Source organism: Porites lutea, chromosome 2 (assembly GCF_958299795.1).
Source record: "Porites lutea chromosome 2, jaPorLute2.1, whole genome shotgun sequence".
Classification (NCBI taxonomy): Eukaryota; Metazoa; Cnidaria; class Anthozoa; order Scleractinia; family Poritidae; genus Porites; species Porites lutea.
The window spans coordinates 51,714,172-51,733,280 of NC_133202.1; the positions used below are offsets into that span (position 1 = coordinate 51,714,172).

General features: G+C 39.2%; 1 protein-coding gene across 1 annotated transcript; it reads right to left on the reverse strand.

Moving 5' to 3' along the window:
- Positions 1 to 2,080: 2,080 nt before the first annotated feature.
- On the reverse strand, positions 2,081 to 4,234 carry LOC140927177 (adenosine receptor A2a-like). The gene is made up of 2 exons (XM_073376824.1): positions 4,198 to 4,234; positions 2,081 to 3,574 (listed from the first exon to the last, which is right to left on the reverse strand). The coding sequence occupies exon 2, from the start codon at positions 3,556 to 3,558 to the stop codon at positions 2,689 to 2,691; it is 870 nt and encodes a 289-aa protein (XP_073232925.1). The 5' UTR covers positions 3,559 to 3,574; positions 4,198 to 4,234; the 3' UTR covers positions 2,081 to 2,688.
- Between the last annotated feature and the right edge of the window lie 14,875 nt (positions 4,235 to 19,109).

Sequence of the window (19,109 nt, forward strand, 5' to 3'; positions counted from 1 at the left end):
GTTAACCTCTCGCTATGAAACCAAACTTTCAAGGGATGAAATTAATTGGTTTTTAATGTCAAAAAAGAGTAATTAAGTGAAGACAGCTTCGAGACAAACACGTCCCCAATAAAAATCTAACGTTAGAAGTCAAGAAACATGCAGATCTTCAAAGACCCCAATGGCAATCGTTTTAATATTCTCAGTCAATTTTGTCCACCAGTGCCTTCTTTTAAAATGGTTTCTTCACCCTTGATTTATTTTCCGACTGCTTAACTACAGCTGTTATTTTTATATTTCACTCTTGAATTTGATGGAGGGCGGTTCGAAATTTTCGATGGTAAAGCTACGTACAAACGGACTGAACAAATCTCAACATTATTGGGCCAACAATGTTGGGAGTTGTTGGGTCCGTGTTGACAGTGGTGTGCAAACCCATGCAACAACTCCCAACAATGGTGGGACCTACAGTGCATCGTGGGAAGGACAAATCCCATCTAAAGACTTGAGAGACCATAAGTGTAATCCCAACAATGTTGGAAGAGCTGTGCAAACGAATCCAACATTGTTGCGCTTCCCTTCGGTGATCAAGGAACATGTTGGAGTACAGATTTGGAGAGAATCGAGCTTCTTGGTTCTTCTAAGTTCCAAGATTTTTCAAGCGAAGCTAGGCTTACAAAGTGGTTGTATTCATACTAAACAATTAAGTTAAGTAGTTTCTAAGAAAAGTCAATAGTATTCTTAAGCGTAAAAATAGGTGTCTGAGGAGGAGGTAGAACTGATAGAACAAAAGATACTGAATTAAGTTGAATTCAGCTGCAGGTGGAAAAAAGTGATTTGCAAAACTGAAAAGATCTCTTTAGCCAAATTTCTATACAAGAGGGTAAAACGTTGGTTTGAAAGAAAGCAAATTTTTCTAAGATTCTGTCAAAAGAAATTTTAGTTTGAAAGTAAGAATTTTAGTGAATTGTAGCTGAAAATAGCCCAGCCGAGAACAAAGGACTAAAAAGGTATTAGGTAACGTGGCCCCAACAAGATTTTAATGAGATAAGGAAATCTGATTATGATTCAAGTTTGGAAGCGAAAGTGAGAACTAACATCAGGTTTAAATAAACGAACTTCGTTAACAGAAAACGCTTATTTTCTCATTTCACAGCTGAAAAAATACATCTACCAAGGGAAGTAATTATTTTTATCTTTCGAACTTGTTTCTGTGTTTCTTAAATAAGCTTGAAGAGGTGTTTCTTAACCTCAGTTAAACCTTTAATTGTGAAAGAATGAAGCCACACTCAGTATTATGTTTTCTACAATTAACAGTGCGTCCAACTTCTATTTTTTATTGATCCCAACACCAAAGAGGTCGGTGCAAAAATCTTTTAGTCAAGGCCTTAACTGACCAGCAAAGGTTTGCTAGTATGAATCTAAAGTGTGTCCAGCTGTTCTGATAGCTTGTAAACACCATCCTTTGTCCATTAACAAAGGATATTTGAGATATAGTGGAACTTTTGATTTCCGGACCGACCTAAAAACAAACTTATTTATATATTATATATCCCTGAATAAAGTTAAAATACTCAACGCCGAAATAAGTAGAAAAACTGAATAATATTAATGATTACGAAGGGAAGCGCATTACAATAAAGCAGACTGAGCAAAAGTGTACCCTAACAAACAAAAGAAATGTCGGGAGTTGTTGCCTCAAAAGTTTTACCGGTTTTAAAATTTGGCCATCAACTCCCAACAACACGCAACAACATGCAACAACGGGCAAAAGGTCGTGAAAACAGACGCAACATGTAATTTAAACAATGTTGGAAGTTTTTGGCTAAAAATGTTGCGTCCGTCTGCATTGGGCTTGATGTCACGTTTATCATGTTTTGAGTCCTTTTTGATGAAAAGTTTTACAGTTTGCGGCACTCCCTTAATTATGCACTTCTGCGTCGATTCTGAGTTTTGATAGAAATGTTATTGAAGCTACAAAGAAAAAGTTTCTGATGCATCGCAAAGGACATCTTTTTATTGTTCTTCTACTAAGTATAATTAATAGCAGCGTTAGTTGCTTTCTTAAATTCGCACAAAAGCTTTGGAACAGTTAGTTCTACAGTATAAATCTAAACTTGTACGCACGTTTCTATTTAAATTCGTCTCCAATGAAGACATAAACTGGCTGTAGTCTCGTCCTTTTCACTCCTAGTAATTAACTTATAGGCCTAAAATAATGTCGCCGGTATTGAAGCCGGTAAAATGTCGCGAATGAAGTATATTAAAATGCTTCGAGTGAAGTTAAATGTCTACATCAGTGTCGCACGGCTGGCCTTTAATTTTGCACTACAGGGATTGTTTTGCGTAGCAGTAGCCGTGGCGTTTGGTTTTCCACTTAAACTGGCCATGTTCAAGACAAGAGGGAACCGCTAAGACTTTAATGTAAACCCAAAGGCTTTAGGGAAGGACAGCAAAAACATGGCAGACAGCAGCAAGCCAAGGTTATGCTGGCTGGATGACTGTGGAGACTCGCTTGGTGCATCAGGCTTTTTGAGCTGTCTGTTATGAATTTTTGCATTCTGGAACTGTTTTTGAAATTTAGAACACAGCTCTTGTAGTACATCATTTTTGTTGATCTTCAAGCTGTTCCTTTAAACGTTCCGAAGAAACTTTGTAGTGGTACACTGTACTCAGTTTTTCACTAGTTTAAAAGATGGCGAATTGACTCTAGACAGTAGAGCTGGTGTGACTGGCTTGACGCCTTATGACTTTATGATTAGAGCATGTACAAGGAAAAAACAACGCAATGAGAGCTTTCTTGTATTGGCGAATTCGTAATGGATAGATCAATGCATTAATAAAGGAATTACTAAACTGCAAGAGCTTTACGATACGAAAAACGATAATAGGCCATCTATTATAGACCGAGCAAAAGTGAAGGGCAAGGTTGATAATGTGAAATGGCAGCCATGTTATCATAAATGCACCTGTAATAATCAACAATGTCTTTGTTAATCGATCATTCCAAACATCCCTTAGTGCAAGCTCAAGGCGAGACTTTCTTCGTCCACTATATATCAAAAAGTAAGCGGTGAAAATGACCACAGAGGGAGCTGAAAGAAACGCAACAATAATCACCGTAAAAGCCATCGCTGAAATAATATTGAATCGTTTCATAAGTCGAAATGAGGTGGCAAATGCCGCTAAAACCCATGGGATGCCAACAACGGATGAGTAGAATCGTGACGTCACTGCGCGATGACGTAGAGGCCATAAAACAGAATGCATCCTTTCCAAAGAAATGCTTGCCAGGGTGAATATTGATAATAGACCGGTGAATATATCCACGCACTGGAAGAATACTACCAAGAGTTTTTCATCTGTTTGAAAACCGGCGACAACAACGTACAGTGGTACTGCTAAAGCTCCGACCATTAGATCCGCGATGGCCAAACTTATTAGCGAGAAATGCGAGCGTTTGCGAAGTTTCTCTTTTAGAAACACTACAACGGTGACTAGGTTGGCTATGGTAATTACTAACGCAGTTGAGCCAAAAACCACCGTCCATAAATTGTTCCAGTATTTAGCGAATGCCATTAGGAGTCAAAAGTTTCTGAAAAATAAATGGTAAATTGACAGCCTTTCAGAAATGATACCGTCATTGAGGAAATATATAGTACGTGAACAATGCCCAACGGGGGGAATAATATGAATAGACACGGAAAATGAAAAAAAATGTTTGCTGGTGTTTTTTTCTGTATTTTAGTGATTTTCAGCGCGATCTGAGGAGTTTAACATCATCGAGCCTTACACTGTGTACAATGGACTCACCGTTAGGCCTATTATCGTCCCTTGCATATGAAGTCGAAAAATGACTTTACTTTAGACAGTAATTAACCTTCATGTACATGGTGCAGCGATATCAGAAATGTTTGTCGCCAGCCACCAAGGCTTTTGTAAACTTCATTAAGGGATGAGTTGCCCGTTATATCTTAACCGGGCCAATACACCGTGAGGTTTTGCTATGATACCAGTATCAAACAAATTCAAAGTTACAAATAGCTGACTGGTTATATTTTCATGCGATAATTCACCACTTTGTAAGCTTTACCCCGGGAATGTATTCTGCTGTTTAGCTTGTAGTTAAGGTTCAACCGGTTTTGTTGTTGTTGTTACTGATGTTTTTTTGTTTGTTTTGTTTTTTAACATAATGGTTATATTTGTCACTTCGCCTACCTTGCAGTGGTGGAAAATACGACGGATTCAATTCTAGTCCCTTCACTCATGAAAAAGATTTGGGGAGCTACAAGCCTGATCAGAGTTTTCGTGATGCATTACCATTATCAGTGTCATAAGTATCGCCATTATCTTGTCTCACCCGTGTCATATGTTGAAAACTTGCATTAGTCGCATCCTTATTTCATCGATTATCGAAAAGTAAATATTATACGATCGAGCCCGGTGGTAAAATTGTATCCTTTAGATCATTCATTTCCTGTTTTAATATTGCCGTTTGCTGATGAGAAACTTCTGACGTATCATAGCTAACAATAACATGCTGTTTTACCTTCTTCAGCCTTCTGGGATTATGGGGTCTCGTTAAAAAAGTGGTGTAGGGTACCTAAAACTCCGCTGCCCATTTTAAGGTTTGTTTCTCTATTTGTTGGAGATAGAACGATATTTAACAATTATTCCACGAGTGTGCGTAGCGCCGAGTTGGCTATAATCATCTCATATCCAACAAGCGCGAGTAGAATAATTGTTTTATTAAAAACGCCCACAAAATATCGAGAATTCTTTCCGCCTTTATTTGTAAAAACAACCGATTTTCAGCTTGTTTTTGATTTTGAGCAGGGGCGTACAGTTACCATATTTGGAGAGCCTGGTATAATGGCTCATATACCATGATGGCTAAACCAATCAGAGTTCTAGAATTGCGTTATCCAGTGATTCAGTTTTTAATAAACGCTACTAGCGTGAGGCACTTTCTTGATATATGCCAACGGGTGTCTATCAGCTTTCATGCGGAGTGCATTAAAGTTGGTAGAAGTTAGACTATTACATATAGATTAAAAAACAACTACGCAACTTCCAATTAAGCAGATGTCTTCACTAATTGTCCCTTGGTGCAGATTGTACTTTAGACTAAATAGAAGACTATAAATTATAAGCTATGTAAAACAAAATGTTTATGGAACTTAAAAGGGCTGTTTTTTAAAACTGCGATAAATACTAAAGCGCATTTTTCACTATTGAGGCTAGAACATTTACAGACATTTAAGGGTGAACGTCAGGGGAGGTGACGTGTTTGCAGGATTATATTTCTGCGCGCAGATGGAATTGTTTAGTCATCGTACTCACGTATCATCACGTACGATTTTAACTTTCATACTTTTGAATGATATGTAAATATGAAGAGGAATAGACATTTCACTGGCCCATAATTTTGGCTTGACAAGTGAGGTTACGTTGATCGCTGTAATCTGTTGCAATATAGGGAGCTTAAGCAAATACGACGACGACCACAACTTTAAAAAACAATAGGTTTAATGATCAAAACAACAGCTCTGCACGTGCATCACGCTTTTTAGTACATTTCTTTGACGTCCACTGCACGACTACGACGTGAAACCTCCTGATTTGACGTTTTATGGAGGACGTGGACATACCACGACGAATTTTTCTTCCTGTTTTTGAACTTGAATAAAATCTTGAGAATTCAACTCCAGGAAAAGTCGCCTGCACTTGGCATATTCAACGGTTCATATAGACTTGACTAAGTTTGAAAGAACACAAATTCATTTTTTTAGTGACGTTTTCCGCACTTCCGTCGTCGTCGTCGGTCCCTAATAACATCAAGCGGTCTGCGAAAAAGAAAAAAAAAAAAACAACAACAACAACAACCAAACCGAACAAAATAGGTCCACTAAATATAATGAAAGATATTATTCATTGTGGTTTATGTATGATGGCCTTTGTCTATCGTTGTTTTTGGTGGTCACCTTGTTATGGTTAGCGACCGGTATGGTCCGCACTCGCTGCCGGTCCTCATCAGGGCTGATAAAGGTTGGGCGGTGAAACGAGCGCATCCGAGCAAAAAGGTGTGATGCAGTGGACTGGGACTCTGCTTAGAAATGTCGCTTGTTTTCGACTTCGTTGAGGGCTTGCGATGTGGTTTATACATTAGACACTGCCGCTGTCACTGAATTATGGAGGCTTGATGTGTTTTCTTGCACTTCTTCCTCGTTTCTTTGTGCTGGTACGCTGTCTCCGAGAGGCAAATGTTGCTATTTTTTGCGGGAGGTTTAATTGGAGTAGACAAACATCTCTTTCAAAGGGTTTCTCTTATTACTTCCATGACTCTACCACTGAATTATATTTTCGTGCTCCGCTCGCCAATGTCGATTTTATTCCAAAACAAAAACAACAAAGTACTGTCTAAAACACGAACGAAAAATCTCATCCATGTCATCCATGGCAAAACTAAAAGGCAGCAGATCGTGTTTCATAACTAGATGACGTGTATTTTATAAATGCGTGCAGCTCATGCAAGGTGAAATTATGCTAATTTCTGATCACCATCATCCTTCTTTTTAATTTTGAAAAAACATCTCATACGTCTTTCTGTTTCTTCGAAACTTCAAAATTAGTTTCCCCTCAGTTTTTACTGTTTACCTTTTTTTTGTTTTAGAGAGAAAAACGGAGGAAAAACCTTACAACTAACCTTAATAAATTTTGTTTACATGCGGTTGCCGGATTTGCGACGCATTGCGCGCGTCGCCATGGCGCGTTGCACCCGAGAAGCAAAGTTTGAAGCAGTACAACGCCACTATATCAAAATATATCAATCTAATTTTTTGTTATGTTATATAAAATTTATCTCCCTTTAACATATGTAAAAATTGAGGTTAAGAAGTGTTAAGCTTTTACAAACGAAACGGCGAAAGACGATTAGGTGATATTTGGTGGAAGGAGGAGGTATTCAACACTTTCAAATTAAACTCAAATTTTGGCATTATACGACCAACAAGTTTGACTTATAGGCATACAGACACAAACATATGAAACTGTTTTATTGATATTGTTATGAAACGAATTTATCTATTCAACTTTGTAGCTTGAAATTACAGAAAGAAAATAGGATTTCCGGTTTGCAAAAAGGAAAATTTCGCCGGCCTTCAAGCGCACCGGAAGCGCGGAAAGAGCGCTCGTGCCAGTCCTACTCCGCATCACACATTAAATGAAGAGCGGGGCGCTCGTTTCACCGCCCAACATCTATCCGCCCTGGTCCTCATCGGATGATGATGCGCTCTGACTTACTAGGAGACACAATTAGTCCAATTGTGTTTCATTTTGGTTATCCAGTTGATGATTGGTCACTGATGCATTTTGAACCTCACTCGTGGCTGGTGGATCGTTTTTCTTTCGTTCGCTCTTTCTTTCTTTCCTTTCTTTCTTTGTTTTTGTTTTCGGTTTGTGTAACTTATTCATGAATTAAACGAAACACATTAATGAGCTTCTTCTATGGGATTAGAGATCAAAAAAACATGAAAAAAGAGATCTTAGTTGATGAGGCCCCCATGGGAAGCTGATCGGGACGGATCTTCTTTAATCCCTTTCCTGCTTGGTAACCACACGGACCCAGATTTCTCTTTGTAAACACAAAGAAAAGTTGTTCCACTTTCTAGGACCTTCCTGATGCTAGGATCTTCTCCTCCCCCACCTCCCCTTCTAAGTTAATCCATACCCGTCTAGATTTTTTAAAACTGTGAAAGATGCTTTTGAAATAGCCTGAAATCTCCAAGAGATTGTCTGTCATCTTATTTAAGTAGCAAAAAGTTACATAATACCGTAAAATTCCGAAAATAAGCCCCGGGGCTTATATTTTTCAAAGGCCCTTTTTAAGGGGCTTATTTTTGGAGGGGCTTATATTCGGAGGGGCTTATCTACGGAGGGAAATTTGCGTTTCAAAATTGATTGGGCTAGCTTATAGTTGGAAGTAAATTTACCGTTTCCTTTGTTTTACTTTATAGTTAACGGCAATTTTTCAAGTACAAGCCCCTGGGAGGCTTATATTTGGAGGGGCGATTTAATGGAGGGTTTTTTGCGTTATCGCTAATAGGGGGCTTATATTTGGAGGGGCTTATTTTCGGAATTTTTACGGTATTCACTTTTACTGAAAGAATGTCCTTGAAGGAAAAGGGGGCATATCAACCATCCGTTCCTAGCCTTAAATTTTTATAAAACACTGACAACTGATAGAGAACCAACCTCTTCTTAGACAGATCTACAAAGAACCTCCAATTATATCGTACAAACGAGGAAAAGAGTGCGTGACAGGCGAAAAAAGGGGAGGGGAGGGGGCGTTATATTGACGACATCTTCCTTCTATGGTCACATGGCGAGGATAATATTCATCACGTAATTAAACAACCTACATCCCACAATCAAATTCACTGGTTCGTTTCCTAAATCTGAAATCCCTTTCCTTGATGTCAACATTCTACTAATCAAAGGCAAACTGACCTTTATGTCAATCCTACAGACAAGAACCAATACCTCCTCAAATCATCCTGCCATCCATCCAACATTAAAAGGTCGATCCCTTACAGCATGGCATTACCACTAAGAAGAATTTGCTCGACAGATGATTTCTTTAACAGACGTCTCAACGTACTCACCACACATCTCATTAACAGAGGATATAAACACCGTTTCATCCAGCAAGAAATAAACAAAGTACGCCTTATTCCACTCAGCTACCCCCTCGAAACATCCGCAAGACAGGAATCTGACAGCTCTTTCTAACATAAACCATATTATTTCTGGCAATCTTAACATTCTTCATTCTTTACAACTGTGGAAAGATGCACTTCCTTCTCATCCTCTTACATCCTACCGCCTTTGCAATAATCTACGTGATATCCTTGTCAGAGCTAAACACCGCATGCCACCCCCCAAAACACCTGGAGCTTTCTGCTGTAACAGAAGTAGGTGCAAGACGTGTCCTTTTATTACAGAAGAAACCACGTCTTACACCTTCTTCTCTACCAACGAACAACGACGCATCGGACACCACATCTCCCGTTCATCTTCCAATCTCATGGCTGTGTATAAAACTGGGACGGGGACATTGGGACGCGTGTGTGGGGACTTGGGATTTGGGGACATCAAGTATGGGACGCGGGGACGAGTGGGACGGGGACGCGGGGGACGTTTAATGATCATTGCAAAAATCGGAGGTAAATGCGATATCTCTTTCTTCATGAAAATGTGACATTTATGGTCAACATTAGATTCCATCGTCCAGAACCACAATGGACACCTTATTATGTTTACACAAAATATTTCCTAATATAGGAGTTAGCACACTGACTATCGTCATTAAGGTTAAGCACTGTTAGCAAGTATTTACTTTTAGGTTTGCCACTAAAAATATGTGAAACAAAGTAAAATTTTGTTACAATAGTTGAATCCCCCGTGGAAGAGTGGTACAGGCGATCGATTTCGGAGCTAGCACTTCGAGGTTCGAAGCTCGCTTATGCCACTTAATTTAGTTGCCTTTTTTTATTTATTTGGAATCGAACGCTGTTATTCTATATAAATTTTGGCGACCATAACCCACCCTACCCTGTTTAGGGCTCCAATATTCCATCAGCAAGAAGACCAGGACAGCAGTTTCACTTTCTTCAATGCAGGGGGTCTTCGCCGCGTCTTTGCTTCGTAAGGAGGGCAGGGTGGGTTGTGTTTACCAAGACATATTCAGGAGGATCATTCTTCATTTGGTGTCATGTTTGTAGATGGGAGGGAAAATAGGCGCCAAATATGTTTAGAGAATTATTGTTCTCGAGCGGAGCTGGTGCAATTTTAGGGAAGTTTATTGGTTTTGTGGGCGGGTACAATCACCAAATGACGTAGCACAAAAAATTGAAAATAGAGTAAAAAATACTCGCACCACAATTCAAGAGCAAAATAATAATGGTTTCCGCAATACAGTGGAACCCCGCCTTACGAAGACCTCGGTAATACGGTCACCTAGTTATTACGGCCTCTTTTCTTTGGCCGCACAGCATAACGGCCATACATTTTCTTGTAAAAAAAACCCTCGTTAATAAGGTCACCCGTTAATACGGCCAAATTTTTTTTGACCCGTTGGTTACCTTATCGACGGGGTTCTACTGTACGAAGAACAATCATTTTCAAAGTTTAATTTATTAAGTATCGGCGAATTCATTTCTAATAAAAAGTGTTTTTGTGTTGTAAGGATCTTCGGGAGGTGGTACGACTTTTCCGAAATTGAAAAGGCAGCAGTGATTGGTGGACCTCTATTGTTCATCATTATAATAGTCATCACATGTTGTTGTTTTTGCGGCTGCTGCAATGGCTGGTACAGTGTGCAAAAAACGCGTAGTTTTCGCTTAAATTTTGCTTTGTTTGTAATAGCTTTTAAAAGCCGTTCTCGACACAATTATGTTTAGTTACTGTTAAGCACAATCGTGTCAATCATACAAATTTGATTTTGGGCCCAGAAACCAATCTTTAACCTAGTCGAATTAAAGCTTCAAAATGCAGTAAGAATATACCAAATTTTTTTCAGAATTATGCAGTTAGTACGGCTAAAATTTAAAGTTCGGTGTCTGTATTAACGCTGATCCACAGACGTTTTGAATTGATTCTCCGTCTTAATACTACTTCTGTGGAAGTGCAGCGTCTGAATCGAGCCTCAAAGTACCTTTGTTGCTAGATGTTTCCTGCTATCGTTTATAATCCCATGCTTTAATAAAATATTACATCGATCGATTTGGAGCATTAAATATTACTTCGGATTTTCGTATTGGACTCGTTAGGTGAACCTATATCCAACAGCCAAAGCTGCAATGTGGAACGCTATCAATTAAGACTGTTATTTAAGCGTGTGTTACGTATAAGTGACATTACATACCTATACATACATACATACTTTATTGACTTTCCTCACGGAGGCAATTGGCGAAAATTTACTACAATAAAACCTGCTTCAAGGACGCTTAAAATATTTACAATGATATTTATCACAAGTATAATGTATTAATTAATTTAAAAACTTGTACTTAAAAACTCTAATAAAAATATTCACACTAAAATTTAAATGACATGATAAAAACTTAAGGGTCTATAAAATCCTTGACAAGTTTACGTCTCAGATTGGACTTAAAGGCACATACGGATACATTGCATTGTATACTGTCTATTGATAGTACGAAGCCCAACAGCAATTAACACAACTTTCAGTAGTGGTCATGGTTCTTCCAATTTTTTTTTTTTTACTATTTTTTTCCAGTTTTTGCCCTTTTCTTTCTTCCCTTACCGACTTCAGTATATTTTAGACCAAAAAATTATTTTTTCCTGCCGCGTGCTTTCTCATACAAAGGCCTGGGACTAAGGGGTTTGCTGTAGAAAATGAATTATTGGCTATAACTAGACGCATAGATGCTGGATCAAAATTTGGCTCACATAAAGAAATCATCGTCCTTACATTTTAATGTATAAATACTGTGTTAATAAGTCACGTGGCTTGTCACGTGACCATTTAGCTAAAAATTGTAAGTTTTTGAGCAATTGGTGGGCGGTTTAAAAAAAAAAATCGAGCAATAACATTTTTATAATTCATATTAAATATTTTTAACACTTAACATTTGGAAAGACCATCCATTGCACTTCAATAAAAAATTATGAGGAAAAATATCATTTTAAATGCCCAGATTTCAACTTTTATTACATCCACTTTGAAATCGCTGGCTATCCGTGCAATCTGATTGGCTCTCAGCAGTGTGATTTATTCCTAAATCGCACCATTTTTTGCTCTAAATCGCATCTGTTCCAAATCGCGTCATTCACGTTCTAAATCGGATCATTTCTGTTTTAAATCGCACCATTTTTGTTCTATATCGCATCATTTCTGTTTCGAATACAAAATGAGATGTAAAAGCTTTTTTGTTTCGGCTTTTTAACAAACCGGCTACTCGATCAATAAACTATAGTACTGACTAAATTCTGCGATTTCAAAATGGATGTAATAAAGTGGTAATTGAACTTCGTGTCGTGCAATTTTGGTCTGAAATCATACTTGTGATTCAAATCAAACTCGCGCTGCGCGCTCGTTCGATTTTGAAATCACGCGTATGATTTCAGACCAAATTGCACTCCACTCAGTTCAATTACCATTATTAATGTTAAACTTCGCGTACATTTATTCCGAAAGTAGAAAGCTAGTTATGTTTATCCTCTTTCAGAGATGGCAATTTGTTTATCCTAACAAGATAAATTCGCCAGCAATTCGCCAATTGCCTTCATTTTCAATTTTTGGTCACGTGACATGTCACGTGATCATAATTAAACGTTAAGGCACAAGAAAACCTCAAGATATGCTTTTGGGGAAAAAAATCATTTAGTTCTAGGTCTCCTAGCGATAGATATTGCCAATCATTCTTATCCACAGAACACATCCTTGACCCAGGCCTTAAAACCCTTGAGTTACCCAATATGAATTTCTACTTTAAAAAAAACATTTAGAAATGGTACTCTGATTTCCAGACTTTAACACAGAAGTGAACGGGTTGTAAATTCGAATGCAAAACTGCACTCTCTGAGGCTGGCAGATACTTTCTAAAATAAGTCCGACCGTTTTTGGATGGGTATATAATTAGGACAGCAGGAACAACTTCTCGCGGCTTATTTCCATCGTCCCTCAAAAAAGTCGTATGGTGGCAAATCTTAGGCTGGCACTAAAACTAACTAGAGTTCCAAGATGCGATAGTACACCTTGAAGCCCTGCTTAGTTTTAGTGCCAGCCTAAGATTTGCCACCGTGCGACTTTTTTGAGGGACGGACACTAATTCTCCTTCGCAGCCGCTTGGAACGGAGTCAGCGAACTAGACTAGGCACCAAACCATGGAACAAAAAGGTGTCGCCACGCATTTATAAATAGTATACACTGTAGGAATTGTATGACGTTTTAGTTCTTCTACACTGGGTGCCAGAGGCTTTTCATGCGCAGTTTCCGGTTTCGGTCAAGTCTTAAAAAGTGACCCGCGCGAAAAGCCTCTAGGCCAGAGCGCCATCCCTTTGATAGCGCCGAGCCAATTACAACCCCGCTTATACCAAAACATCCAGAATCACAGGGTCCAGAGGAGATGTGTTTGTCGTTAGATCATCAAAACCCGTCGAAAACCTTTGAAAAAATGGGTTATTTTGATCGCGTTACAGTTTCGTTTCACATTCTATAGAACGAAAAACCAAGAGACTGAGGGCTCACAAGATCGGCTTACAGTATAAAATTTATATTTATATAAACTTCGTGCCTCGGTCGCCCTTCTGGCGGCGGCCTTCGGTCACCCTTCGGGAGACGTGCCGTGCGCCAGCGAGGATATGGCTTGCTGTTATTGATTTTCAAAATGGCGAACAACAAAGTCGATCTGGGTCAGATAAGAAGCGATGAAATCGTTTACAGTAGATTCATAAAGATCCCATTGGGCTAATTAATCGTGCTAAGCGACAGGTATAGACATTTTCCAAGGTGAGACTTTAAATAAGTAATTCATTTATTCACAAGAAGCTCCTCTGGACCCTATGCCAGAATCTGGATGTTTTGCTGATTGGTTCCTTGGAGATATCGAATGTTTCAAATGGTGGCCGTCTAATCTCGTAAATTACTTGTCACCGCCTGCCGGAAACAATCAATGAAGCCCTTTTTTTCTCTCAGTATCTTGTTTCATTTGTTAGATTTACCGAGGTTGTCGCGACTGTCGCGCGTGAATATTTCGCTAAAGTTTCTGTCGCTTTACTATATAACGCTGGTTGCATTTGCGAAGCTATGAGCAAAATGGCTAGATTTCTAATTACTCCTGGCAAGTGTTAAATCTACTTTAATTTAACGGGAAGATGCCGGCAAAACGAATCCGTTTTAACCTACGTCAAGTTCGACCACTACACTGCTAAACGAGAGTGGCAAATTATTTCTGTAGGAAATACTTACTTGGTTATCGACTTCGGTAAGTTTAGCTTTGTTTAGCCGAGCAATTGATGGTAAGTTGTGATTTTTAATATTTCGGTTTTTTGTCGATGAAAAATTACGAGAAAAAATATCGAGCGGAAATTATTTTTTTCGCACGTGCTCTCTGATGATGTATTTCACATAATTTTTGATAATGTATTACAAAAAGATTCTGTCCAGATTTCTCAATATTTTATCAGTTTCACTCTATCACACGCCGCCCAACAAACGATCGCTAGCCTCTAGCAATTTGGCGCCGGCTTTCCTATTAGTTTGCTTTTGCATTTTGATCACCGTCTCATGAAAGTGCGTTTAATAATTTGTGGCGGGAAATATGTACCGCGCGCGTTTGTTTGGCGCCCAGATCATTGACATCAGTGGAAGAGACTCCAGACAGGTAAGAAAACTTAATAATTATATCAGTAGCATTTGATGTTTAAAATTATAATTCTGGATTATTCTATTCTAGTTCAACACTCGAGAGAGTCAGCTCTTTTCTCAAACAATTTCGCAGACAAGTAGCCTCGCTGGGTCATGCAGGGTCCGCTTGTTTCCTGAGCTTTTGTTATCTGCGTTGCATAGTATTAACCTGTAGTATCCTGGGTAGTGTATACCTGAAATCTACAGTTAACTCGTAAAAATTCTCTAATCAATGCTGTAGTATCCTGGGTAGCGTATACCTGAAATCTACAGTTAACTTGCAAAAATGCTCTAATCATTCCTGTAGTATCCTGGGTAGCGTATACCTGAAATCTACAGTTGACTTGCAAAAATGCTCTAATCAATGCTGTAGTATCCTGGGTAGTGTATACCTGAAATCTACAGTTAACTTGCAAAAACACTCTAATCAATGCTGTAGTATCCCGGCTAATGTATACCTGAAAAATACATAGCATTGACTTATTTGACTTATGGAGGTGATAATCTTATTCAACTCTTTCTCTTTTGAATATTCATGGTCAATTAACAGCTTTCTCTCGATCCATCTTATTTTTTTAGCACGCGCTCGAACTTGATTTTGGCACGAGTGTTGCCTTAACAAAACGGAGGAAAAGAGCAGTATAAGAACTTGTATTGCAGTATTTTGTGTTAGTGATCTAGGAACCTCTGAATTTGGCGATTTTGCGATAATGACATATCGCCAGGGCTATTTCCTTTGCTTGATATAAAAGCAGTACAAAAAAATCTTAAATCATATTAGTACTTGTCTGTTAATTGTTGTTTCTGTCGGCTTTATAAGGATTTGATGCCTTTACATACTGATACAGGACCATAACGTAGTTAGCGCGTTTGTTAAATTTGGTAATGTTAAATTAGAGTATAAGGAGCTACTTTTACGAATTTTACGAAAAACATTTTCCCGGCCTTTTAGGAAGCGGCTTAAATAGTTTCAAAGTTGCAGGGCAGTCACAAAACTGAATTCTTGAGTTTACCTCCTTTTCATACTATAATTTACTGCCCGAGACTGAAAAAGGCGCTACATAAAATGTTAATGACGTTACATTATTACCAAAATAGTAAGTCCCTCGGAAGAGGGTTAGCCGAGCAGAAAAAGATTTAAACCTTGCTTTAATCGGATATTGCGGTTACTTTCATTTCAGTTTATGGTAGCTTGAGTTACTCTTTTGTGGGCAATTTACGGAAGTCCTAGGGTTTTCAGCCGACACCTCAAGAGCCTAGAGCTGCCAGACCTTGGTTTTGAATTACTTATGCAAATTAGCTGGCTGCACATTGAATGTGCAGCCAGCTAATTTGCATAAAATTTTTTCGCGCTTCAAAGCTCGTCATTGTGGATTCACAATAGGCGTGTGATCGGGACGCGGGTGGTTTGAAGGTGATAAAGATCAAATCCAAACAATCCAAGTACACATCACGTACGTTTAGAACTGGAAATATCAGATGCCTGTATGTACGGAACATTCGATGGTGTGGAGGAAATAAGTGCGGAACTAGGAGAGAGCCTTGTAAATTATATTTAAAGGAGAAACATACTGACGGTCTTCCCGACCGGCTAGGTGGAAAATCACTGCTGTTCCAGTTACTACCTGGAATATGGAGTCGGTGGGCAACACACGACATTTACCTCGTGCCATAATGCTACTTGTTCCAATGAATTTTTTCCCCAGCGGGTAGATTATGACTGAGCAAATGTGCATTATTTTTACCGCTTGTTTCATACTGAAAGGTCGTGACACGCATTGATTTTCTGCGGTTTATTCGGTCGGCATTAGCTGTGGTCACACTACAGACTTTTACCTAGGTAAAACCGATTTACCTAGGGCAAATTCATTAAAAATCTGTCTAGGTAAATTCATCCCGGGTTTTGTTTTACCTCGGTAAAAATTCAGGGAAGGTTACACTACTGATATCGGCTCACGCCAGTTGAATTTTTTGGAGTGTAAATTCAAGAAGGCAAAATGGGCAGGCATCTAGCTTCTCAAAGAGACGTTTTTTTCTTTTATATCGCTGTTATTTCTTACGCTAATTCAACGTGTAAGGTGAAGAAAGGCGAAGACGTAGACGACTTGTGCTCCCAAAATTTCTTTCACAGCGTGATCTATGTCCGGTTCTGTCATCAACACCTTCGCCGATGAGCGTCTATTGGCTAGCAACCTCGGTAGTTTATTTTCCCCTAGCTATTGCTTTGGGGTAGCTGTCAAGGGAAACTCTATTGTTTTCGAGACATATCCAAGACCCAGACGATAAAATTCTCCCGAGGTAAAATACCCGGGGAAAAATCAGTCACACTTAAAAAATTAAGTTTCCCTAGGTAAAAAGTCTGTAGTGTGACCACAGCTATTATCACGGGCGGCCCAGACGTAGTATTTGTCAAATGAATACATTAATACCTATTCACATGTACAAAATAGGATGAGTCGTCGAAACTCCCATGAACTAAAATAGTCCAAAAGTCAAAATATAACAAAACCATACCTTTAACTGAACGTTTCCTTCTTCTTCCTGGGTGGTTAAAGTGGCATTTTGTTGAGTTTTGCAATCGTAACCCGGGGGGGTGGGGTACTGCCATATATGGGCTATATAGGTATGCGCCGCTGTAAAGGGTATGGTTTTCAACCAGTTTACTCTAGGATAGGGTATATAAATCAGAGCGCTTAGGTCTAGGATAGAGTATCATTTTTCAGGAAACTGGTCAGTTGGTTGAAGATTTTATCTAGACTAGGGATTGTGGTATAAGGTTTCGTTTTGGCTAGACTACAATCAATCAATCAATCAATCAACTTTATTTAAACACGGTAAATGGCTCAGCAAGCTGGTTTTCAGACATGCCGTGTGATAATTACAATTTATAAAAATTAAGACTAGTGATTAACTAACAATACAATATAACAGCAAGAAATGAGTATTAGAAATAAGATAAAAACATAATAAAAGTTATATCCTAAGATATGGCGAGTTTAAAGCTAGTAAGATCCCCTATCTCACGTGTTTCATTTGACAGTTGGTTGCAAGCCACTGTGGCTAGCCTACTGTGCTAGTGACCTCAGTAGTTTTTGGAAAACAGCTACTCTAGGATAGGGGGGATTTGGGGAGTTTACTCTAGTATAGGGTAGCAAAATTCAGCTGAACTAGCTCTGGTATAGGTTAAGAGTTCCAGGGTCCCAGCGGCACATCCCCACCCAGAAATTCCTAAAGTACCCCCCCCCCCCTCCCCGGGAATCGTAAGTACTATCCACTAAAGAAGAATCTAATTCTTCTTTTTGATAATTACTTTTTAAAAACAGTCTCGCGACCGCGGCTTTGATTGACAGATAAGAGACAACGTCAAGGTCCATCTAGCACGGTAAATCAAGACGCTCTGCGCCAGAGGTTTTTTTTGTCGCGGCTTCGCCGCTCGTGTCTTTGGCCCTTGAAACGAAGCTCCCCGTCTCACGAAAAACCTCTGGTACCCAGGGTATAGATCTTCGGAACCAAAGAAAAAATGTCTGCAATAGAATTTAGGGTGTGCCTAAAGAAAGTTAGGGTAGTATGGGACAAAACCGACTTATCCTTTTGTCAGTTGGATTTTCCGGCCTTTAAAATGGTATCGTATTCAAAATTTAAGGAGTGTCATCTTGCTCTGTCATCCTCAAAAAAACGTAGTCGTGCGGCTTTTCTAGGCAAACTTGAAATAGACGACTTATCGCGTCACAATGGTCTGTTTTTCCATCACATGCACATGAAACAACAATGCTGCTGACTCATTCCCAAGGACGTACCGACATCAATACACAGGGGCGGATCCAGGATTTTTTTAGGAGGGGGGGCACTCTTCTCTTGCTCTACTTCAACACCAATAAACCACATAGTTTGGCAGAATACCAGTTGTATTAGAAAACCGAAGGTCATCTCGGGGGGGGGGGGGGTGCGCACCCCCTGCACCCTCCCCCTAGATCCGCCCCTGATACAGGTCATTTTCACGATGACGATTTTTGACTAAACTACCAGAATTCATTTCGTTTTTTCTTTCGCTTAATGCGCCTATCAATGGTTTGCCCTAGGATGGGGGGGCCGGGCAACCCACGGGAATTAGACTTCGTAAAGCGCACGTGGGTGGGGATTTTGACATCCACAACGGTCCCCAGGGTGGGAAATTTGACTCGACCGTCATCTTGAAAAGTGGAGAGGACCTGGGAATGAGTGAGTGGTCCGCCATCTTGGAAAATTATACCCAGAAGTCATTTGAGCGAGTTTCCCGCATCCAAGGTACGGAGTACCGTGCTGCTTTTTTTTAAGCAAAAATATTTTTTATGCCCATCAGTGCGCTGTCTTTAAAGTTCTAATAACATAAGGTATTTTTCCTTCAGCTTTGAGAAGAAATATTCGCACAAGAGCTCATTTAGATCAAAATTTACTTCCTACTTACCTGTCTTCAGAGGATGGCGCCCTACATCAAGTTTTCGATACTCTCTGTGTTTATAGATTTGCTAGTATACTCCAAATGTTAAATTAAATGAAATTCTGGTCTGTTGTGGACCTCAGTTACAAACATCAGTTGGATGAAAGCGGAATACGACCTATTCCAGGCGTGACATAGAAGATGAGAAACCTGTGCCAAATCTCACCAAACAATGACAAGTAGTGCTTTATTAAATAATCTTATTTTTTGATACTTTCT